The sequence below is a fragment of the Haliaeetus albicilla genome, chromosome 12, assembly GCF_947461875.1.
Source record: "Haliaeetus albicilla chromosome 12, bHalAlb1.1, whole genome shotgun sequence".
In the NCBI taxonomy this organism is placed as follows: domain Eukaryota; kingdom Metazoa; phylum Chordata; class Aves; order Accipitriformes; family Accipitridae; genus Haliaeetus; species Haliaeetus albicilla.
The window spans coordinates 11,940,893-11,965,792 of record NC_091494.1 but is presented as its reverse complement, the minus strand read 5'-3'; the positions used below and the strand labels follow the sequence as shown (position 1 = coordinate 11,965,792).

Below are 24,900 nucleotides of genomic sequence, written 5' to 3'. Positions count from 1 at the left end.
GGTGCCACACAAGCCTACATTCCAAACACCAGAAAGTTACATAAATGGGAGACTTGCCTGCACCAAAATCCTATGTCTCATTATCAGTTAGTGAGTGTTCTTGCCCTCCAAAACCTTGGGGCACAGGGTTACCACCTGATTGCCTTCACTTCCCATGCTACTCCTACTGCAAGTCCTTCATGACTTTCAGGAAGGGAGAAACTCCAGCTGTCCCATCCAAATCAAGTTATTGTATCAAAATCTAAACTAATTATACTTAAGGGGGGGGAAACAGATGCAACAGGATGCAAAGTAGTATTTCCAGAGAAGTTCGGATCTGTAATACAGGCATAGATTCTCATCTTCCTCACACAAAAAGTTGTTTTCTGTAAAAAGAAATCTGTCGTCTTTGTACCCTCAATATTTTCAAGCAACAGGAACAGAAGGGATTTCTCCCTCAGGTTTATCTGAAGGAAGTTAACGAACACATTGACTTTCCATTTGGGAAGGAAGCCACATGTGGTAATCTGTTATGATGCCACTGCTGTACTTGCCTAAAAAATCTGGGCAAAGGCAGCCAAATATAGGGAATTTGTAAAGTCAGATGGTCCTGCAAATTTATTAGCATGCACGGTTACCATACACAAAAGCAGTGAGGACGGATTTTATCTGGGAGATTAAGATGGGAAGAAGGTACCAACTTGTGCCACTTCACACAGTGAGTGGGTTTAAACCTCTGTGGCATTTTTCTCCTTTTCTTTTCAGCAAGAGTGCTGAACTATGCTGCAGCAGATATTCCAATCAGTTATGCCTCCACCTGTTTTAAAACCACTAGAGGAATTGAACTCTCTGCATTGTTGACACAGACCAGTGCATTTCAGAAGGGACAAAGCTTACAGCAACAGGAAACAAGTCAGGGGACAAATAAATACTATTACTTTAGCCTTCTACATAATTGAAACCACTAACTCTTCAGATGAAAAATAGATGCTGTTCTACCAGGTTGCCATGATAGATCTTAGAAAGACACAGGCAGTTCTACAATCTTCACTAGTGTTCTTCACTGAAAGGGAAACTTGGAAATAATAAAGCATTTTCTTACAACTGAAGCCTGACCGCAACTGCTGCCAATTCAACAGTAAACTGGCTTCAAGTATGTGGAGTCAGATGGTTTCAGCTTCACCACTACAGGGAAACCAATTCTGTAGCCTGGCACAATCACTATCTGGAAATCTGCCACGATTGTGCATTGAGTTAAGCTCCAGACAGACTGCAAGGGCTGAACTTTAAACCATTTGTATTTTTAACGTACACAAATAAATTTATAGCTGCATAAAAAAATGTCATGCTTCAGGGATTAACCTCTAATAACCTCTCTTGCTATGTTAACAAAGACATTTAAAATCTGCCTCTCCAAGTTACATAGGACTCAGGTTAATGAAGGCAATTCAAAAAGAAATTTTAGGGCCTCATTATATCTAATAAGGGATTAGTGACACCAGCAATTTTTAAGACCATTTGTGGACACTTTGATGCTGCCCTGTGGGTTGGGACTCCCTCATTTTACCTCAGGATTCCCAGATGAAGGTAAGTTTGGCAAGGTGAATAGAACGTTACAGAAGTGAGTGGCATGTAGGACTCAAAAACAGAAATAATTTTCAGAGTGTCATGACATAGAGCTTTTATTGTAGGCACTCTACCATCTAACAATTTAGCATTATCCCTGTTTAACAGATGAGAAAAGTAAGGTTGGCCAGGTAAAGCAATCTGCCTTAAGATTGTAGTTATTCTCATGAAGCAGAGTTTACCAAGGAAGAGTACCTATGGCTGAGTAGTACTTACGTGATGCTACTGCAGCTACAGACACTCCCAAAAGTTTTCCTCCTCTTAAGTCAATCAAAGGCAAGACAAGAAATATATGGCAGGACAGGGACTAGTCAATGGGAAGTTTTAAGATCTGACCAGTTTTAAACACACTGAAAACTTCAATGGCTTACCTATACATTAGAGACAGACACCACAGGCTTTTGTAACAGGACATTATGTACAAGAAAGTGATCCTGCTAGCACTCCCTGTCAGAAGAAGTTGACAGTATAAGCCTGTCTTACCTCTGTTAGAAAATCCATACAGAAATTACCTGTTCTGAATGTCACAACTTCAGAAAAGCTTTATTTGAAATATCTGACTAACTAGACAACAGAGGATCCATATGGGAAAGACCCCTTAAATCAGTGTTGGGCTGCACCATCAAAACTGAAGCAATTACAGAAATTAATGTATTGACAGGAAGAAACTAAAGCTGGTGAAACAATTCTGATGACATTCCAAATCAGAAAAAAAACATCAGAAGTTTGCCTTTTCTCTTAGTTGCTATTGTAGAACTGTTTCCAAAATCACTCCAATTTTTAAATAGAAAATGCAAAAGGCCTTACAGAGATATTCATGACCTTACATATTTTCCAGGAAATTGTCAAGTATTCAGACTATTCAAGTTTTGTAGGTTTATTTCCAAACAGAAGGCATATTCCTAAATTTAACTACTTCTCTCGGAACCTTCAAGGACAGAAGGCAAAAAAAAAAAAAAAAAAAAGGAACAAAGATGGAAATTGTCAGGTTTAAAAGAAAGATCGTAAGATAAAGTGACCTGCAACAAAAAGTTGAACATGCTTACCCACAAGGACAATTCTAATCTTATATTCCAGTATGACTATTAATGCTTCTATTTTTTGTCTAGACAAAACAGTAAAAATACTTAAAAGTAGAAAATACCAGGGAGAAAATTTAGTTACATTTTTTAGAACTTCAAGGACATGAAGTTTAGTTTGACTTACGACCATAAAGTTTCTACAGTTTGTATTTTATCTGAAAAAGTTCAACAAATCCCTAGTAGAAACCATTCCACAGGATAGATGTAGAAAAGAAAAATAAAACAAAAAAGCCCAAGAATAACCCAGCCACCCAATTGCTAAAGCAATCCGTTCATGCATCTGATAACATTTTACAACTGTTGATGTGACTTCACAGACTGTGGTCTGTAGTTTGGACTTTATGCAGCCTACACAAATACACATCAAGGCTGCAATCCATCAAAAATTGTGTATACTTAATTGAGAAGCAATATTGCATCACATTTTCTATCCAGAAGATACTGTAAAATACAATTAAAATTAGTAGTTCACGTTCACTGGTCTCAGGGACACAATATATACCAATATCACATCAAGGACACTTTGTCAATAACAACTCATAAAAGAATGAGTGAAAAAACAGCTTTTTTGTCTGATTCAGGAATTATTTTAAAATGGTATGTTCTGATGAAATGCAAAGAGACCACAAAGAGACTAAATGCTTGCATTTATACATACATCTAAATACATTGGTAAGCAGTGGATAGTTTTTTTGACAGAAAAGCTGTTACTTATTTTCTAGATTGACTGTGTATCACAATTACAGTTATATTAATTCTTCATGGTTTAAACAGCTTCAAACTCAGAAGTCCATAATTATGTGCAAAGTTAAAAGCAGACAAAAGGGAGAGATACACAAGTGAAATGACCTCTATGTAAATGTCCTCGTAAGCAACCAAACAGAAAGACCACAGCGAAATTGTTTGGAACAAGTGAGTATGAAATTTCTTACATAAATTAGCTGAGAAAATTTTCTAGGCCTACCTAAATGTCATTGCAGTAATCTACAGTTTTAGGGCTTAACTACATGTGTATGCTCCAAATATCTTAAGATAAAAGTAAAATGTTGAATTAAAACATGAAAAGACTTAGAAACGTGACAAATGTAATAGCTATTATCAGTATTCCACTTTCATTAGGCTTTTATTTACAACTGAATCTTACTTATAAAAGTGTTTGTTATTGACCATAACACATGTATGAAAAGTTGTTGCATTTAACCTTCTCCATGCTACCTTACCTTTACAAACAGCCACAGAGCTTCATTTGATTGATACTACCAGGACCAACAAATTATTTTTATGTTTATTTGAAGAATCTGTTTTGAAATGAATGTTAAGGTATGATACGTTATCAAAACAACCATATCCAAACAACACAAATACGAGAAAGTAGTACGTATTGTGGGTTCTGTTACTTTACGGACTACAATACCTCCTGCCAAGAAGAATCTCTCCCAGTTTAGCATTGTAATAATGCATCTGTGTGACAAAAAGTTTAGGAAAAAAGATAACCTTTTCAAGTATAAAAAATATGAAGACTTCACTTATTTTTTTGTTTACATACCTATGGATTTCTAAATAGAAGAATTACTATTACTAAATTAAAATGCAAAATTTTGGTTCTAGCTTTAAGCCAATTTTATAGAAGGAAGAAACCCCACAGGTATTTACTGCACTGAAGAAAACATCTCTGCTGTCAGCCTACTTGCCTATAAAACCACTAAGAACAGTAAACTGTAAACCAAAATCTGCAGGGAGGTAAAAGCATACCTAAAAAAAATTGTCAGCAGCTGAATAGTGCTCTGAATTTTTACTTTTGTCCTCCAGAAGCCCTGAATCTTAAAATCACGCAAACAAACAAACAAAGCAGCCAAAACCCTCTCCCCCTCAAACACCACCATCCCCCAAAAGCTATTGAAGGCTTTTTAATCCTTTTACCATCATCACTGTAACCTTCTGAAGCATCCAAGCAAAGACGTCTCAGAGTTCTATAACTGTCAGGTAGTTATCGTACAATAATTTCAGATCGGATAAAAAATTAACTGCCTCTTCATATCTGTCAGTCTGACAATCCAGTGAGTGAATAATGTATTGTCCTGGGTTCCACTGGGACAGAGTTAATTTTCACAAGAAGCTGGGAGGGGGTACAGCCACAACAGCTGACCTGAACTAGCCAAGGGATATTCAATACCATATGACATCATGCCCAGGATATAACTGGGGGAGCTGGCCAGTGGGAGGAGGGATCGCAGCTCGGGAACAGGCTGAGCACTGGGTTCCAGGTGGTGAGCAACTGCATTGTGCATCACTCACTTTATACATTCTTTTATTAGTATTATTGTTATTATTACTACTTCTCTCCTTGTGTCGTCCTATTAAACTGTCCTTATCTCAGCCCACGAGGTTTTACCTTTTTCTTCTGATTCTCCTCCCCATCCCATGGGGGGGGGCACATGGGGGAGGTGTGAGTGAGCAGCCGCATAGTGCTTAGTTGCCAGCTGTGCTGAAAACACAACATGTAATAACAGTGCTAATTAGGCATCACCTGATCTCTGAGACAAAGGCTTAATATTCTCATAGACCTAAACCAAATCACGGCAAACATCTCTCTGGTTTTGGGTTGGGTTTTTTTTTGTGGCAGGGGGCAGTCTGAGGGATACAAGTATAAAAGAAGTAATTTCATGAAGTTAATACTTTATCATACTAAGACAATGATGCAGTGGAAACTATTGGACCAATTTATAACAAAGATGCATCTTGTTTATTTCCTTTTTTGGGTTAGGCTTTAATTAATTCTGAAGCATCAGAAATCAACAGTGAATGAGGATCAATTAATCAAAGAACCCTGATTCTTGTATGGACAAGCAGAGTTGCTTCTACCATGGACTCAAGTCAATGAATAAATAACTATCAAAGCAGTAAAACTCGTCAAATTTTTCTTTAGTTATAACTTGGTTAGCTTCTGATATTTTTCATGCTAAACTACTGAATGCTGATTAAACAGGTTTTCTCCCAAGCATAAAATTATGAGTAGCTCTGAAACTCTTTTTTTTCTTTGAGGAAGAAAAGAGTTTTTTTTAAACAGGAAGAACAGATGCGATGACTTCATTTTAAACGTCGTTACAAAGTCCCTCTTAATAATGTCTTCATTATTAATCTCAGCACTACCAGTCAATTGCAAAAATGTTACATCCCAACATCTGCACCAGCAGGAACTCTTAACCTAATTAATTTTTCATAAACCTCACACGACTGAAGGTGTCATTTACCACAACATCGAGGTCTCAAGACACTGTATAAGAAATACACACTTAGAAAACATCCTTTACAATCATGCTTGAAAGTCCCACACAATTAATTTTATTCCTACCTTTTCCTTAGTTGCCAGTAACACTGTGGTCTTAACACTGTTGGAAACATGGTTCCATTGCTTTGTGTAGAAATTCCTGTCTTCAAAAAGTAATGCTCACTATGGTCCTATCTGAGCAAGAAACTCACATACACTATTTCAAGGGAACTTCTCACACAGTTGAAGCTGTGAACACGTTCAAGTACTTTGCTGAACAGGGCATGTCTCTGATAAAGGGATACCAAAATTTAAGTGGTATATCATTTAATTTTTAATCACAGCTGATGTTGAAAAGTTAGAAATTCTAGTCTTCACTAGTTACTATAACTGTCATGATTACCAAACAGGACGACTACCAGGAAAAAGATCACAACACTGATGCAATCTTTTGCTTTAAACATAATCATCCTTTGTACTTAAGACAGATAAAAAAAATAAAAAGAGGTTAAGAAAAAAATTCAAAAAAAGGAAAACTGGGATAATCCTGTAATAACTGCTGTAGTACCACAAAGTGCTAGGACATAATCACATATTTTTATTTTCCTTAAACACACAACTGGAAAATACTGCTTTTGGTCTTTGATTTGGCCTGAGAACTCACCTACTGCAAGCCCTTTGAAGCCATATACAAAGACTTCATCATGTACAGCATGGACAGAAGGCGACAGAAAAACTTACACTAACCACCAATGATGGCACACACAGCAGTTCTATCATGTAAGAACATTTACCATCTGGAAAAAAGAGGAACAATAAGGCTGAAATAACATTTCCCCCCCATGCGGTATTAAATAGTCATCCAGCTTACAACCCAACCTTCCATGAGACTGGTTTCATTACACATCCTGACTGAAACGTAGTTTGATTCTTCCACCCATTGGCAGAAGGTTGTTACCCAGGCAGAGCTGTATGTGATTAAGTAGCGCAAGGCACATGCCTGGACGCTCCTTGAATTACACACAGACCATTCACCAGTTTCCACCTTTTGACAATGTTTTAAAATTGGGGGGGGAGGAATAAAAAACTTGCTATGCCACAGCACTTTTATGAATGAAAAAGGGGCAGCATTACTCCTGAATTTTAGCGCTGCCAGTCTAAAATTTAAAATGGTTTGCAGAGTTTAGTCAGCTCTTACTATTTTTAGATATGCACCACACCACAGGTTTTTTTTCCTTCCTTATGTTGCAGGACACCACATTTATTTCCAGATTCTCCCAACCAATACATTTACAACTCAGCCATTGTACAGATGTTTGTACAATGCATATAGGAAAACTTCCACCTAACCAAGCCAGCAGGATTTGGCTAACGACATCTCTTTCCTAAATCCCAAGTTGCTGAGAACGAAACCCCATTTATGACAGTTTTAAATCAGTAACAATTTGGCTTTCATCATCTTCATCTGAGCCAAGACTTCACCTTGACATTCCCAATCCTGATCCTCTACTTTTGCTTCCCTGCAATGTCTCCCTAATGAAGTCTCCAATAGTTTCCACAAGGCTGATTGTTTTTCAGGTCATTTCCTTACTTTCCTATAGATCCGTGGCCAAATCCTCCTAAAGCAAACAATGTTTTAAGCAACAGTGTTCACTTCTTACTTTCTGAAATTTTGCCAAACTGTTTATGATAAAATAGAAATGTCCTTCTGACTTGAAGCAGAATTATCAGCATTTTCTAGCTACATCAGTTTGTTAACCAAGAACTAACTTCTTATCCTTTATAGGGAGATGTGAAAGTTCTACAGACTTTAACATGCTTGCTAGGTATTCCCAGCTTTCTCTTCAACAGAGAGAACAACCCAGTCCTGAAACTTGAGCGAGAACAGTGCTATAAGCATTGAAATTTGTTCTTGCAAGTTCTGAAGTGTTTCTTCTTCACTAAAATACAGTTTCACCAGCTCTTTAATGCTTAGTTAGCAGCTGGAAACAGCTGCAGATGTTAACTTTTGATCTCATCTGCTATCAATCAATTCTTAAAATGAACGGTTGCATATATGGCTACACCAACTGCCATTCTTTCCACAGACAATGGACTTCTGGGCATCACAATACTGACTTCTGACAACATGGAAAAACACATTAGATTTTTCCAAGTAACACTTACTTTTTCAGTACGCTGTATCTTGTCTTGTAAACAGGTATTTACTAATTATTCTTTCCTAAAATTGCCTTTGGGAAAATCATAAAAGAATTAGATGGCTCTTTTGTCACAAGTAGTATCTATTGCAGTGAGAATGACAAAATTAAAATTAGCCTAATGACTCAATGTATCCACTACTAAAGTGAAAATGATGGACAGAAAAAACCCACACTTAACAAATAACATTTATTATCACCTTTAAAATAGTGTGATATTTAGGTAGTTTGTTAGGAGTGAGAACAAAGAAGAAACCAGAACTGTACTTGACAGATTCCTGGTCTGATTCTCACTACGAGTAAGGTCTTCCTTTAAAGCCTCTCAGTATTGACACAGCTATGTGAAGAGATGTTAGTACATCTAAAAATAAGGCTACTAATCTTTCTAATTTCTTCCGAATAGGTTATTACAATTGTTTACCTTTTTTTGAACCCTAAGCATGGTCTTACTTAGTTATTAACCATTTTTAAGTGGTTAGAAACTGATTTCTACCACTACAAATAAAGCATCATGACATCAGTTGTCACTCCTAGTGTTTCTCACTCTCATCTGACAATTAAAAGAGGTGGTCATTCAGAAAGAAAAGGAGGACACAACCCAGCCTCTGCTGTCTTGGTCTTACCAGAGATAATCCCCAATAGCCACGCTATGACAGCTTAGAATTTTCTTAATTCCACTATCAGAATGGTCTAATAGTGGGGTTGCTTATCATTTTGCTTTGCTTTAGCTTTGTTAATGTCCTGAACCATAGTAAAACAGTTGAAGAAATATCCATTTCTTATGTTGATCATTCTTAATCACTGGTTTCTTTGGTAGTGCATTGTTCTTCCCAGTGCCATCATATCACCAATAACCAAGTATCTCAATGAATGTAACACATTACAAGCATTTGGTGTATGGTCTATCAGGGAGCCCAAGAATAACATTGAATAGTTAACCTTGAAATACTAGACAATAACCTGAGTACCTGAAAATTTCAAAAGGACGAGAAACAGCCACAAAGCAAATGATGTTGTAATCACCTCATGTCACAAGCATGGTACGTGTGTGCTGTCCTTAATGGTGTGGGGCTACTATGCCCCAATCACTTATCCTCCTCCAGTTACCCCACAGTGCCAAGAAAGTCTGTGCCTGAGGTTCTCAGTACCAAAATACATAAGCAAATACTTAACAAAATTGTCTTCAGTTCAACAGATTGGCTCAAACAACATAATTCTACCATTTCAGCAAAGAATTTTCCATTTAATGAGGAAATAAGAAAAGTTATTTATACAGTTATTCTGTGTCCTTGTGCTTTTGTAGAGGATATTGGCTCACAGCTAACATCAAAACAGTTGGTGCCCCTGGCTAGAATACTTCACTATCACCTGCTCATTCGAGCACTAAATAAATCTCAGTTTTCAAGTACTTACAAGCAAGAGTCCAGCACGTGTTTCAAACGCTCTATTCATGCACAGATGTTAATACACCCTCCATACACTGAATGTTATCAAATGTGGTTTTTTTGTCTCTGTAGCAGTTATTTAAAACTCGTTTCGAAAGTATACTGAAATTATTGAATTAAGAGAAGGAAGAGATCTTTCCTTAGAGGGGGGGTAACTTCTTATGGTAAACCTATTAACTGTTCGGGATTAAAATGCAGCATTTCCACATGTTTTTACCATTGCTTCTTTAATTTCAACTTCCAAGGAGCAAGGAGGCAATCTTGTATTAAAATACCAAGCTTTCTACTGCTGTGTTATCCTTTACCTGTGATGACTTACATATTAGTCTGTATCTTTTCAAAAACAGTCCTAAAAAAACTTTTAAATTTTCAGTGAAAGAACTGGTTTCTAACTGACATGTTTTAACAACAAAATAATTTTTCCTTTAAGTAAAAAATGTTAAAGGATTTATTCCCACCACCATGGCATTTTGGGAAGAAATCTCATGAAAAATGGAAGCAAACATTATGCTGCCGTCAAAAAGCAGTTATGGTTGGAAGGATTAATTTATTGACTCCTAATTCACCTTGCTCTCCTGTGTCTGCCAAATAGGTGGGAGTGGAAATTTGTCAAACGCTTCTGTCTCTTGATAAAACCTTCCTCACAACCCACACGCTGAGAAAATAATACCTGTAACCCATGAAGAAACAGATTGACAGCTTCAGGCAATGACATACACAGGCAAACCTTTAATTTAATACTCTCTCATGCTCCACTTTCATGTGTCTCATTTAGAAAGGGTCTTTAAAGAGAAGCAATGTAACTGCTGTCAGTGATATAATTGCTGTGTTGGTGCCTTTGGGTCCTTGAACACACCAGTAGATGATGTTTGATCCCTGCTGCTGTCCTTCGGCAGCGATGAATAGTAAGCGATATGGAAGGAACAGTCAAGAAAGCTACAGATCAAGTAAGGACAGGGATATGTCTCACACATACCAGTCCCCTTCTATCCACTATCTTTCAACCATGCAGTGAAAATTTGCTTTATGTTCCCGATCACAGCATAATTCCCTCCAACTCCTGACTCACAGGCTCTGAGCCACAGCTCAGTGAGCACTGCTAGTAATCCATCTATAGCAGTATACCTGCAGGAAAGCTTGTAGCAAAATTACAGTCTTGACTTTAACAGCAGGGCATTTGTTTAGTTACTTAGCACAGCCTCTTTTGTGTGCCAGGTCTCATTTCCAGAATGGCCCAGGTGGCAAAAGGCTGGGTAATTCTATTAATCAACTAGTTTCCTTAAAATGTACATCATACACGTTACATTGCTGTACACAAAATGAAAGATGAAGATAATCTCAGATGCAGGGTGCGGGGGAAGGGGAAGTGTTTTAAGAAGTGATATTACTTAAAGGCAACCACCAGGAGTTTACAAGAATTTCCATTCTTTTAATTAAAGATTTTATGAGTCTTGGAACACATTCCTGTGCCCTATTATACATCAGAGCACTTAAAAAAAAATTCAGAGCCTTGTAACATTACCATAAAGAGATAGCAAAACCAAAGAAATGTTCTTTAGAAGACCTATTTATACAGTGACTGTTATGATTTTAAAAAAATTTACAATTACAGGGACTTATTTTACTTACTAGATTTTATTCTTCCCTTTTCTGTTGTTTGTGAATACCTTTCAATACATCCTAATACAAACTACCTGCCTCCTAAATTCATTGCTCCATTTATACACTCAGCATGTTTGGAAAAAATATTAAAATTCTACAAAATTCAAGATAAACTCACTGTGCCAGAAGAAAAAGCATTTACATTGCCGTGATAAAAATACATTCATTGGCATTCGATTTTAAGTGAATTATTACTTCAAAAAGCAAAGATGGAAAAAAAAATAAAGCAAGTAAATCAAGAGAACTGATACTGGTAATGAAATATGATAAAGAAAGTATTTTGTGAACTGTTAGTTTCTAGGTAAAATAGTATTTCCAGGTGTAAAATTCATGGTAAATTCTTTAAAACATACGTCTATCTAATAAGTAATCCAACAAGTGTCTATGACAGCTTTCCAGAAAATGGTCTATGAACCATGTCTAAGAAACAAATTAGCTCATCCATCACACGTAACCATATATTTGGTAATGACTTAATGAATTTAGCTTAACTATGGTAAGACTAAGCATGATGCTGTAATTACTGTGGGAATTACTGTAGCCCTCAATCTGTCTTTTAGATGTTTATAGCATGGAACAAGAAGCTCAGCATAGCTTGAACCAGAGCCCAAAGTCAAAAGGCTTTGGATCTAGGCCTATGATCTGAGGGCTACTAAGGAGGTATCCTTACAGACTTCTGCCAGTACACACCGCTCCGCTAATATTTCAGTCCTGTCTTTCCCACAAGAATAGGTAAGGATACGCAGTATATGAAGAACTAAAAGTCCTACAGAAATCTTGAGAATAAAATTGGAAGAACATTTATTCCACCTAATCACAAAGGGTGAAAGAATACATTTTGAGCCATTTTGCTAGAACGTAATTAACTTTAAAATGAACATCCCACTACACTAAGTTTACATCAAAGTTTTTAAAGCAAAATAGGGTAGTGTTACTAATACTGCAGTTGAGACAGACAACAAAGCTAGGAAGAGTGAGGCAAGAATGCCAGAGGTCAAATAAACCTGTTCTGTAGTACTTACAGCAACAGCGATACACAGCATATTCTTATAATTTGGCCACGTCTGTGGATATTTACTTGACAGGATTATTTTTCAACTATGGTATGTCTCACTTTCAGATGTTCTACCGGTGATGTCAGCAATTACTGCCATATGTAAATTACCATCTGTTTTTTTTCTAACTCCAAACAGGGCAATTTTAAAGTAAATCCAAATAACTTTCTTTAATGTATGCTAATTAAATAAATGGTTCAGTCCCTCCTTAGCTACCAGTGCACAAAGGCTCTCAAACATCCTCATGCTTCATAAACAGAAGGGTTAAGGGTGATGTTTTATGGGAAAATATAGTCAAGGTGATGCATCAATTTCTCAGAAGAATCAATGGAAGCCCTATTAACCTTGGCTTGCAGATGGGGATACTCAGGTACAGAGATGAGAAATTTATTTTTGTCAGTATGTCAGTGGGAGGAATTATGTTTTCTTATATGCTGGCCCCATGAAAGTCAGAGATGGAAATGCTTGTTTCATTGGGTCATATCATGTGCTCCCTGCCTATAATTGAAGAAGTTGTATCAGTAACTGTAGCCTGGTGACTGAGCAGACATAGGTTAACTAGTTCATTTTATGGCCGTACAGAGTTTCTTTTGAGACAGTGCTAGGATACAAAACCATTAAGGTGCTGGAAAGGCTAATTTGTCAAGCATATCTAGAAGTTGTTCTTATTGACAACTGTTTTGAGCTTCTGGATTGTATTTTACCTCTGTGGCCCAGGAATTTGTAAGTAATAGCTGTGTAACAGCACTCCCCTACCTCACACGACTATGATAAGGATAAGAAAATTGAAGACAACAAAATCCACAGATAAAACAGTTATTAAGGCCATGCCAATATGGCTGGTAACACAAAGCTGAATGCAATAAATGGGGATCATTAACAGTCATGTAGCGTAAGCATTGTCATGTTCATTCTCCACACTGTCCCTCCACAGAAATGTACTGAAATTTCATTAGCCTACTCTTGTGTGACCTGCTGATTAGGTGTCTCCCCATGCCTCTTCACAAGTACACACCATTTGCCACATGTGCATCAGGTTTGCCCATGTAACACCGGAAGATTCCACTGAGTAAGGTCAGAAATTTTACTCCAACAAGTCAGAAGAAAGAGAGTTCTTCCTTGATAAGAAAAAACTCAGTCAAGAAACAGTGTCAAAAGGGCCATGACCTCAAGTTGTTTGCTGGTTTGTTTTTTTTTTTTCTCTTGCTTAAGCAGCCTATTTCTGAGATCAGCAAGGGAAAGCCCCATTCATATTGTACCACATGGAACTAAGTCACAATGCTGGGATGAGCTGTACTCCCCAGCTAACCTCAGAAACCAATTTGGCAGGCAGGAAAGAATTCTACACAGGGCTACACATACCCTGAATATGTTTTTTTAAAATGCTCTATTAAGGTTTTCTTCCACAGCCCAGTAGAGCACAGAATTAATTCTATACATACGCATGCGTATAGGCACACATGCAAAGTTTTGGAAGCAAAATTACAACTTCAAGCTTACAATAAGGATCACAGGTCTTTAACAAGGTAGGAAAGATAATAATTAGGAATGGGAGAAATGGTTCAGGTCTAACAGAAACTGTCTTTAGTATCTCCTGAAACCAAAATAATCTATCTACCTTTAGGCATGAAAGAAATCAGTTTACCTAGAAATACAGTGTTAAAAACATTCATTTTCTTGTAACTTATTAGTACATTTTCTTTTGGCCAAAAAGGGAACCTTGTCTCTAAGTGCAAACTGTGTATATTTTGGATTAATGTCTGAACCAAATCTTCTAAAGTTTCTTACTAATTCCTTTGCCAGTTTTTCAGTTAAATATGCTTTGGACCTGTAAGTGTTCGTAAGTTTCTTGCAATGGGTTGCATTTGTGTACTGGGGCTTGTGACACCTGAACCTGTTCAGAACTGAATGATCTTTTAAAGTATTGACAAGCTCACCTTGCCTCTCTGCTGCCTGTGGACAAGTTACATACTGCAGAGAAGACAGCCACTGCGAAAGCAGAAATGAATGGCAGCTCATGATAATAGGGTCCTCTACATTTCTGTGTGTTTATTCCTGGTCTTGCAACGTGGGACGCTGTAAAATAACCGTTCCAAGTATCAACCCGTAAGCGACCAATCAGAACCAGCAGATTCTGTAGCATGCAAAGATTCAGACTCAAAAGCTGCTCAGACTCCCTTACACATTTTAACAGATAGAATGTTATGTTTTCACCCTCTTTATGCCCAAATTCCAAAGGGAAGCATTTACATCTGTGATTAAACAAACATGGCATTTATAATAAAAAAATATATTAAAACAATCTTTGAGGACATCGTTTAGTATCTTCTACTCTTCATGTTAACTGCTTCATGAAGGAAGCTAAACACTATCTAGTATTCAGATATTCTCAAAGCTAAATGGTATCCATATATTTAAAACAAAATTTTGCTTCTATAAAGAGCTTTATTATATTAACTGTAGCAAAACATCCTCTTATCTGAACAAACACTATTCAAGAACTGAAAAAAATTAGGTTTAAATCTTACAAACCAGTTTCCATTCACTTAAACCTGTTCAAAGTTCTGTATTGTCATAGATCACGTATTTTTATGATTAGTGAGATTATGATTACTTGCCACATTAAAATACAGATCAAATCAACATTTAATTTACACATGAGGCTTAGTTCTGTTTGTCCACACATTTTGTCAGCTAGACTGAATTTTTTTAATGCTAATAGAAACCAATACAAACAAAACTTGAAACTGTACAATTTGATTTTGCTTTTTTGCCGAGGACGCCAGGCTGGTGACTTTAGTACATTTGCATAGCTTCACTGACAACTGTACTAATTCAAGTAGTACTGACAGTACTGATTCATGGCCAATGTGTACAAGATTAAAGAAGCTACTACAATGGGAGGGGAACTCAGCTGAAACAACTAAAATCTCAAGGAAGGTGAAATTCTCCTCTGAAGATACAAGTATCTATCAAGTATACTGAGAAAACTATTTAAAAGGCTACCTGCTTGACAATGAGTGAAGAATAATGATGTGCTTAGGAAGACTTGAAAATACGGGGATAGGTTATTGCTCAGGAAGACTCTCTAGTTGCTCAAAGACTTCTCAAGCCCAATGTATCTAGTCAAATCAAGGATTTTCATGCTAGAGATGATTCCAAACCACCAGATTAGTAGTGGGAAGGAGGAAACCTTAACTAAGTATTGTTTTGAAATTAGGAGTTCAGGCCTAATGCATTCTGCATAGTATCACATCTTTACACTGCTTCATCTTTACTTTCTAAATCCTCATCACACAGGATTCCCATCTGACGCCAACTTAGCCTTAGCTCTTTCTCAGTCACAGAAGATAGCAGTACAGTCTGTTGATGAGGACAACTGCTCCTGGACAACCCAGAGAGAAGGAAGCTGAACTCTGACTATCTAGCAAGGCTGATCCTGGAAGGAGGTACTAGCTAGAGCTCCCAGCTATGGATGAAAAGAGTCAAGCTCATTTCCTAAGAAGCACACAAAAAAAATTTTGGTTTGGCCAACTGCAAACACAGTGTAAGCTGCAAAGCTATACACCCTTATTTCCCTCCTGAATGGAAAAGTGATGCAATGCAGTTTCACTGACTTCATGCCAAGTCATTCCTTAACAACAAATGAAAAGCAGAACATAATTATACACACATTAGAACAAGTGTTAGGGGTTCCTTAAGAGTTATAAGGGTAAAAACCTAACAGTTGGATTTTTGTAATTTTCTGTTTCTTGAACGGTCAAAGTTCTGCAGCATTAAAATACAGAGAGCACAAGCTGGCAAGAAAAGCAACTTCCCATTGACTTTATAATCTATGACAAACTGACACTTTTATGAGCAGAACTTTTAGAAATACATACCTATAAATCAATTAAAATATTGAGAAGTAAACAGAACAGTTCAAAGGAGCACAAAACTACAATACAGGTTCCTTTTAAAAATGGCTTCTCACTTATTTTCCCTGTCTTCAATCCACTGTCCGTCCACCATGGGAAAAAAACTTAACTGAGTAATTTCCTAGAGAAATAATATTTATGTAGCCAAGGTTCTGCAGCTGGAGCAGGGAAATGCACAAAATAATCGGGTGGTCTCTTACAATACAGGACAAAGAATTACTATATTAATAATAGTAGATACAGTATATTTTTATTATATGATTTTCAAAATTAGCCATATGAACATAATAAAGGAAAAAAATTTCTCACTACCTACTAAAACCTACAACCTAAGATTCATTGATAAAGTAACAGGTCATTTCTCATATTCTGTCTGCTGTATTAGCTGAAAAACTAAGAAGAACACTACAGTTTAAAGTACTTGGCATATGGATCACAGCACTAAAACATTCCACATTGCACTTTTACTGCAGAAATTCATTTCCAGGTAAGAACACAGCATTGCTTTTATTTTACTTGCTAACGAGGATAATTGGCAGGCAACACTGCTGCTGCTCTAGATTTGTTCTTTATATGGATCTCTGAAGACCACATGTGCATGTGGTGGTGACAGAAATATTTTCCATATGAGCCACCACACATTTTAAGGTCCCTCAGTCTGGACAAGGTGAGTCCATCTATCATTTTCTGTGCTCAGTAACAATCAACCAGGAAGTTAAAAACTTCAGTGACAACTAGAGGGCAATGATCAGCTTCCAGTTGCTCTGATCATCAATCCATTTAAATCCCCTGAGCCTCTGCTGAAAATTTTCCCTGCTTTAATTAGATCAAAGGCAGCACAAGAATTCATTAAAAGACATTTTCTTGAATCAAAACCATTACAACTTCTCTTTTTAAAACACCCTGAAAGCAAAATACAGTTTATATCTATAAATGAGCTACATACGAGCTACATGACGAGAGCGTCAACCACAGACTGTTGGACAAGGTGCTTTTTCCAGTTCACTTCCACTTTCTTTTACCAGGGAAAGTAATTGCTCTGGACTTTATTAGGCTACTATGAACTTATGACAGGGCTAACAACAGACAAAGCTCTAAAGCAGAATCACTGTTTTCAGAAGATTTACTTAAGGCAGGCATATTATGGAACAAAACTATCCAATGATCCCTTTAAAATGCATAACTATACATCACATTTCCGTTAGAGTGAGAGAGAATGAGTATCAAATGTGTTTTCTGCTAGTAACTTCATTAGATGGAATATTTTGTATCTAATAGTACTATGCTTGACGAATTATTTCCTAAATGACAAAGAAGTAGGTGAAATTTTCTGCTTTGGTATGAAATAAGAACTTGATGAAAAACTTCTCTGATGAGAACAAAAACCTGGAAAACTGCTCTTCATAAATCAAGTAGCAACTTTTCAGAGCATAGCAAGGGCTGTTCTATTCCATTACTTAAGATTTCTTATATTAAGAATGCATAAAGTCCCTCTTTAAAGATCTGACATACAGTTTAAAAAAAATAAAGTTCTTTCTGCCCTGCCACATACTAAACATTACATATATTTTCACAAAAAGGTTGTTATTAAAGTAATGGGACCTGGAACTTTTACATGCTCACATCCCCAAAATACATCCTTTGTAAAAACTTTTGTAATCATGCATGTTTTTTGTAGAAAATCTGAACAGAACACTACCGTCTACTGCTGCAAAGAGTATCGTATTTCTCTGCATGTTAGTAAAGAAAAATTCACAAATTAGTCATCTCTCACAGAAAGCATATTGTATATCAAATCAAAAGAAGCTAACTTTCAAACTACTCTCCCTTAGTACCTATAGGCTTTTGCAAAAAAAAAAAAAAAAACCAAAACCAAAAAACCCTCCAAACAAACAACCCCCCCCAAAACAAAACAACCCCCAAAACCTAAACCAAAACAAAACAATAGCTTTTTACACGTGAAGCAAACAATGCAATTCTAAAAACTCTGGCAACACAAAAATCATTCACAATCCGTCTTAATAGATAGGAAGAAAATACAACTCTGACAAGACGATTTTTGACAAGACATTATACTTTACTTACCTCGCTCCCAGGTCTTGCTAACACTGCTGTTTGAAAGCAGAGCAACGTTAGTATCAGGTAGCTGACAAACATTATTACCCAACGTTAGAGCTACCCTGGAGGAGAAAGCCCTCTGCCAAGTACTAACAGCTAGCAGATGCACTTGTGTCTCAGTATCAGCCCCTAGTTCTTCTAGGTACCGACTCTTTCTCCCTCTCCCCCTTTCTATCGCACTCACTGTACGACCAGGAGCTTTGCTCTCAGCCACTGCTCTGAAGACAACTGGTAAGTTGATCTCTTCATGTAATGACTTCTCCCTGCTGGGGGAGGGGGCTCAGCCAGCAATGAGCTGGGGGGCTGTAGTTAGTATAAAGCAAAGAAGGGGAGGGACAGAAATGGTCACTGCCAAGTTATGCATCTGCTGTGATTCATGGAACAAGCTAAACGGTAACCTTTAATGCACGAGGAGGTTTGGCAATGCGTTATTGACTTAGGCAGGCATGATTGGAGAAACAGGCTAAAGCAGCTTGCAAAAGATGCCTGTTGATGGTTAGACGGCATGTGCTACTTAAAGGCACAGCACCTCCTTTTAATGAAGAAGTTTATAATAAATAAATCATAAATTAAAATCTAACCAGGAAGCAGCCTATGGTTTTGCAGTCAGCCCTCCATCAGCACAATCCTGCAACCTGCATGGCCTGATCCTGCCAGGGACTCGGTCAGAATCTACTAGCTCCTACTCCTGGCCTACAGGGAACCCAAGTGTCCATTTGCCCTCAAGAATGTCACAACTGCTTCCTGAAATGGACACTCATCCTTTAGGATAATCCTGGAGCAGGATATGGATGTAATCTCTCTTTCTTTTTCAAATGATAGCTGAATAAAAGAAATTTTGATTTGTAACAGTCCAACCCATCAAATAACCTGCTTTGACTAAGCAAGCAGAAGTGCAAGCCTTTGAAAATAAAAATCCTTTTTTTAGAAGATGAGTAAGACCTATTTTCAAGTAAAGAATAAAGCAGTATTGAAAGCCTGATACAAAGCTGAATTATTACACCTTGCAAGCAGACCACTTAACATTTGTCCCAAGAGTTAGTAAAATTGGAAACAGAGCTATAGAAGTTGGAGGGCTTCCCTTTAGTTGAGTATGTCTGTAATCTCTACGCAATAGACATTTTCTTATGGTAAACTAAGCAACATAAAAATAGAGAATATAAAACAAGTTTTGAACCCCAATGATCTATCACATTCAACAACAGGAGAGAACAACTGGTCTATAACACATACAGGACACTCCAGTCCTGTATTCCCTTTCTTTCCCTTTCTCATTTTACTTTTTAACTTCTTCTGACTTTACTGTTGCCTATTTAAGTATTTTATCATGGGAATGTGAGACGTTATGCCTTCCTTAAAGTTCCAACTCCTGAAGTCAAGAAATCACACTATATTCTCATCTTTCATGTAAATACATATTTCTTATCCTTATGGTTGCAGGGGAAATCTCAAAAATTTGACCCAAGAATAACCTGGTCTCGTATGTCAGACAGTAAACCACATGAACTCAGAATACAGGTACTTTAAAATATCTCAGGATTTTAGGAGGCAGGAAGTGAAAATTTTGGTGAAATTGAGAAGCACACCATTGCCATGTATTGGATTTCTTTTTATAATTTGGTAAGCCTTGTATACACAGCTGAATATGTCAGACTCCTCACCCTGTTTTTAAACTAGCTTTACCAACCATTCTTCTCCTCTGCTATGAGAGGTGAAAGACACAAATTCAAACAAATCATAACAACAGAATACTTTTATGTATTAGAGAGCTTTCAGAATTGTAATTAAATACAGTCAAATTCCTACACCTGTATAGAAAATGAGCGTTCTCACTGCTGCTAAAAGTCCAAATTCTGCTGTATTTGAATTTGCATATCTGGTTCTCCAGCATAGTTAAATCTGACCTGTATTAACTAGACATCATTGTCACTGCACCTCTTCCCTCACAGGCCTTTCCTTTCACAGGCTACTACTATTGTCCATAAAGAGTACTATCTTTTCTCCTGCCTAGCTGGACTCAAAATGCTGTGTCTCTTCCACTTCTACAGAAAAACCTGTCCTTTTTAGCCTCTCAAATCAGCAGACCACCTTTCGCAGGTCATTACACAGCCTTGCAGTGCCATGGTTCTGGCAGCATTACTGCCACTATCTGCTAGCACTGTGTTCAGTGAGGGCATGCCAGGCAGGATGCAATGTAGGCCAAGCAGGACTAGGGCTGCTCTCAATGGCAGAAGAGTCCCCTTCAGTGACTCCCCTCGAGGGAACAGTACAAGCTTAAGATTTAAAAAGCCAGAGTGAGAGTTTCAGTACGGAGCTCATGAGTGGCTCTTCCGAATGATCTGAATGATCTTAGGAAGCCGGGCACAGAGTTTTAAGCGTGGTGACTGACAGCCAAACCTGCAGTTTTTGAAAACTTGACACTATAACCTTAATGGCACTTTCTGACAAAAATCATCCAGAACTCTCTACTGCTATGTTGATCTCACATATACAACATCTCCCTTCAAGACCTGAATGAAAGAAGCATTTCCCCCCTTTTTAAGGCAAACTGAAGGTTTGCAGGTTATACCATTGTGCTGACAGCTAAACGTAGAGCTGCTGTTACAGGTACTTTGTACACAGGTTGCCCGTGGCAATGTCTCCGGACTAAAAATGTAAAGCTAAATAAACTTCAGGAAATTTTCCATCAAAAGCCTGTCAGGAAGCCAACCTGTCCTTCCATATTATTTTTTAAATATCTAGATGTAGCACAAAAGAAAAAAGGATAGTAAGCAAACTGCCAACTAAACCAGAGTTCAAAACACTTTCAACATGAGAGCTCCAACTATGACACTTAAAACTAAGTTTCAGTGCTTGAAAAAGTTTTAAAAGAATACACTATTTCAGATGTTGCAGTTTGTAACAAAAACTCCAGCGAACAAAGTTGCCTCATGCAGATTGACTACTGTTTCCATAAAACGAAGCTTTGCCTTTTTGCGCAGTTCTTCACAAAGTGAACTAATTTTTGTGAGTAAATATATAGCATAGGCACAAAATTGTGAATCCTCTCTTTTTTAATGGCAGGTAGAAAAGTAAAATTAAAAAAATTGGGAGTAACTGTGATTTTAGTCTTCTCTCTGCTGATCATTCCAGAAAGCAGTATATCCTCTGTAAATAATAAAAAACCTTATCAAAGTCTAACTGAATATTATTAGGATGAGTTTCTGAGTACAGAAAACTGTACTACATTCCCATTTAATAAGTCATATAACTAATTCTTTCCATATGCATTTAATCTTTCCTCTACAAAAATATACAGGCAGAATTCCCTGAAGTCCAGAAGCTGGTATTCTGTTCTCCATAATAAGACAAGATATCTGTCCATACCTGCTACTATGTTTTCAAGCTTTATCCAACTGAACTGGATGGAATTGTGCGTGTTCACAACCACAGCCTTTCTTTGCAGCACAAAGTAACTTGACACTTAACACTATGCCAAACTTGCACTGCTGCAACCAAGATCAAAATTCCTCTGCAAACCTCAACAATCACTATGCTAGTACAAAACTATTCGTGCGATAGAAAAAAATCAGTTTGACTGAAGAGCTACTTAAGATATGAAGTTCTGCAGTAGCAGATAGAGAAACCAAAATACCTTGCAATAGTAAAATGGAATAAATAAAATATCTCTAATTTCAACAAAAAAGCATCCTTGCTTTTATTTAGAAACATACAAACATCGCAAAATAATACCATTATTATTTTACAAAAATAATTTCAATAGAAAATCCAAAATTATTTCTTTTTTAAATCAGAAAAAGACATCAGGATCTTTTGAGGAAAGTTCCTATCTCTTACTCTTAGAAATTAAAACACAAAATACACAATGGATCTTTGGATAGTATAGCTCTCATTAAAAAAAGTACTGGCTTTCATCTGTGAACAAATTAACTGTCAGTCTCAAGGAGTTTGTAAATATCTGTCAGTTTATGAAGTTTGCTTACTAGCTACCTCCTGCGGCAATTGCACCTAAATCTCAAACATGGACAAGTTGTTAAACTTATCAAAAGCAAGCAATTTCTCTTCCGGGTGTATCAGCCTTCCTGTAATTCAACGTGAAATCACGAACACTATGCTTAGGTAAAATCACTCACAGTTACTTCGTTCTACTAAAGATATATTTGCTTAGAAAGTTGACCAAATTCCTAATATAAAAGTAATAGTAAGAGAAAACATGAGTCAAAACAACATTTTAAAGACTTCACTTGCTACAGCTTTAACATTTGTAGAGCTTAACTCTCAAACTCTTAAAGCAAGATAACATGAAATATAACTACGTATTTCAGGCTGAATTACTTTAGAACAAGACAATGATGATTTCTGTGTATTTACAAGTATTAATATGTACAAGTGAAAAATCATTAGTCTAATTCACATTTTGTCACTACAGGTGCAATGTCAATGCTACTGAATTTGGGACGAAACAGAGGGTTAACCGGAATGTCTGCTGGTACTCAGCTGAAGCGTAAACGGACGAACTATTTAAAGGAAGATGAAGGCTGAAACAAGTCTGCCACTACAGCACAACCCACAAGCCTTTTATCTGTTTCTTAAAACAAGTATTTAAAATATCCTTCTGATAATTTGCTTTGGCCAGACACCATCTTCCTGGAATTATTAACAGGAAAAGCAAATTTAAGTAGACACTGCATATTCTATTACTATTTAAGAAAAGGTGTTGGTTTTTTATTTCAATGTTCCATATAAAAATTTAACAGAGGAGAAAAAAGGCTGAACGTACTAGAAATTTAGTGCAAATTACAAGATGTTAATGAATAACAAAAGAAAAATCAAGTGGAAAATCTACTATATTTTGGTTTTATTTAATTGGTCATCTTCCCCAATTAGTGATCTAAAGATTTCTTAAAACAAAAAAGGAACAAAAGTTTAACAGAGAAAGTCTTATATGCTTGACAAAGTCATGTGTAAAGATGGCTGCCACATTTAAAGCTGTCAGATAGGCATTTCCAGTAATTATCTCATTTCATTTTTTCCAGGAAGCATTACCTTCTGAATTTATTATTCAGATATTTTAAGGTTAGAATAAATTACTGCTGCCCTTTAGCCTGAACTACGGAGAGACACTGGCCATAAAACTTCACTAAAAATTTCTTCTATGACTTTTCTTGATTTAAAAAAAAAAAGTTTGTGTTTAATTAAACACTTGAAATAAATAACTCTCTTGCCACCTCATGTGTGTCTCTAAGCAGTCAGGGAATTTAGACTGCAGAAAAAATGTATTTTCCTTGAAGTCAAAACAATATACTGAGGGGGATGCATGCAGAAAAATGCCACTCCCTGCCCTGCCTTCTTGGATTCAGGAAATACTGCAGCTGAACGACAAAGGGATTTCTTTTACCGCCATGGAGGCTTTTACATCCACTTTAGTGGTTTCTGCATTTCACTGGCCAGACAGGGTGAAGAAAGAGAGCAAGAGATTCTCTCCTATACCCTCTCTTCTACAGTTAAAGCATTTCTCCTTGCTATTGCAGTCCTTTTGAAAGAGGCATGCTCATACTCACACTGAATCTGAATTTCATCAGCATCTCTATCTTTTCTTGACCAAGAACAGATGAAGTAACAATAGGTACAAGAAGGACCAGTACGGAGTATTTGGACGGTTATACATGCCATTTAACAAAACAAAACCCATACACCTTGGGAAGGAAGTCAAAAGCGTGAGCGATGTATTACAGCCTGAAGGTTAAGTACATGGAGCCGTACAAGAAAAAACCCCAGACACTAAGCACCTTGGAGGAAACAAGTCCCAGAGCCTCACATGTATTTCAGTGCATCTCAGCATTTTTTCTTGAAGTTTTAACTCAATTTAAGTATTTCAGATACTAATGCTTCTCCAAGTAACTCCCAACACCTTATTCGTACCCTTTTGCTCTAATTTTTTATTAAGAAAGCAGCTGAATTCACATAATTTCTTGTCCAAAGAAACCTTTAAGGTGATAGTTATGTCCATAAAAGAATTCCATCCAAAACTGAAATATCGACTGGCTACCAGAATACACCATTGCATGAGGCAGCATGTGTTCCACTGTTATCTTACATAATGAAGCTAGGGATAGTCTTATCTATCTGTATGTCTAATCATGTTTTTGATCCCACTATACAGTTATGGAAAAGACAAAGAGATGCTGTGGAAAAAAGACCTTTAAAGAGGTTTTAATAAATTAGTTCATACAGTCACTTTGTGTCCTTCTAATGCTTTTATTAGTTAACCACTTTCCAACTTACCTTTTAACTTCTATTCCTGCTCATTTCCCTTTCTAAACTGAACGATCCCCATTTTTCCCCTTGTTTCTCATCTAAATTCACTCCAAGTTCTGCCTCTTCCTCTGTTCCTCATCTTTTTGTTTCTTTGTTGTAAGTACACTGTTAAAAAAGTATTATTGCGTCCTGTGGAAATGGCATTGCAACGCAAGTTTCAAATAGGCATTTGTATATAATTAGGTCAGCCAAGTTTATGATACTTCACTGGAAGTTTGTCAGCTACTTCAGT

The 24,900-nt window shown here is 36.9% G+C and overlaps 1 protein-coding gene across 3 annotated transcripts in view; it reads right to left on the bottom strand.

The window, feature by feature from the left end:
- The window catches only part of THSD4 (thrombospondin type 1 domain containing 4), a 327,756-nt gene that overhangs the window by 119,762 nt on the left and 183,094 nt on the right, over positions 1 to 24,900 (bottom strand). The window contains exon 1 of one of the 3 annotated variants that reach the window (XM_069798092.1): positions 18,318 to 18,556. The exons of the other annotated variants lie outside the window; for them this stretch is intronic. Within the exon in view, the coding sequence (XP_069654193.1) occupies positions 18,318 to 18,389 (72 nt within the window). The 5' untranslated portion in view covers positions 18,390 to 18,556. Of the gene's footprint in view, positions 1 to 18,317; positions 18,557 to 24,900 lie in introns of those variants that run through there. 3 annotated transcript variants of the gene reach the window in all.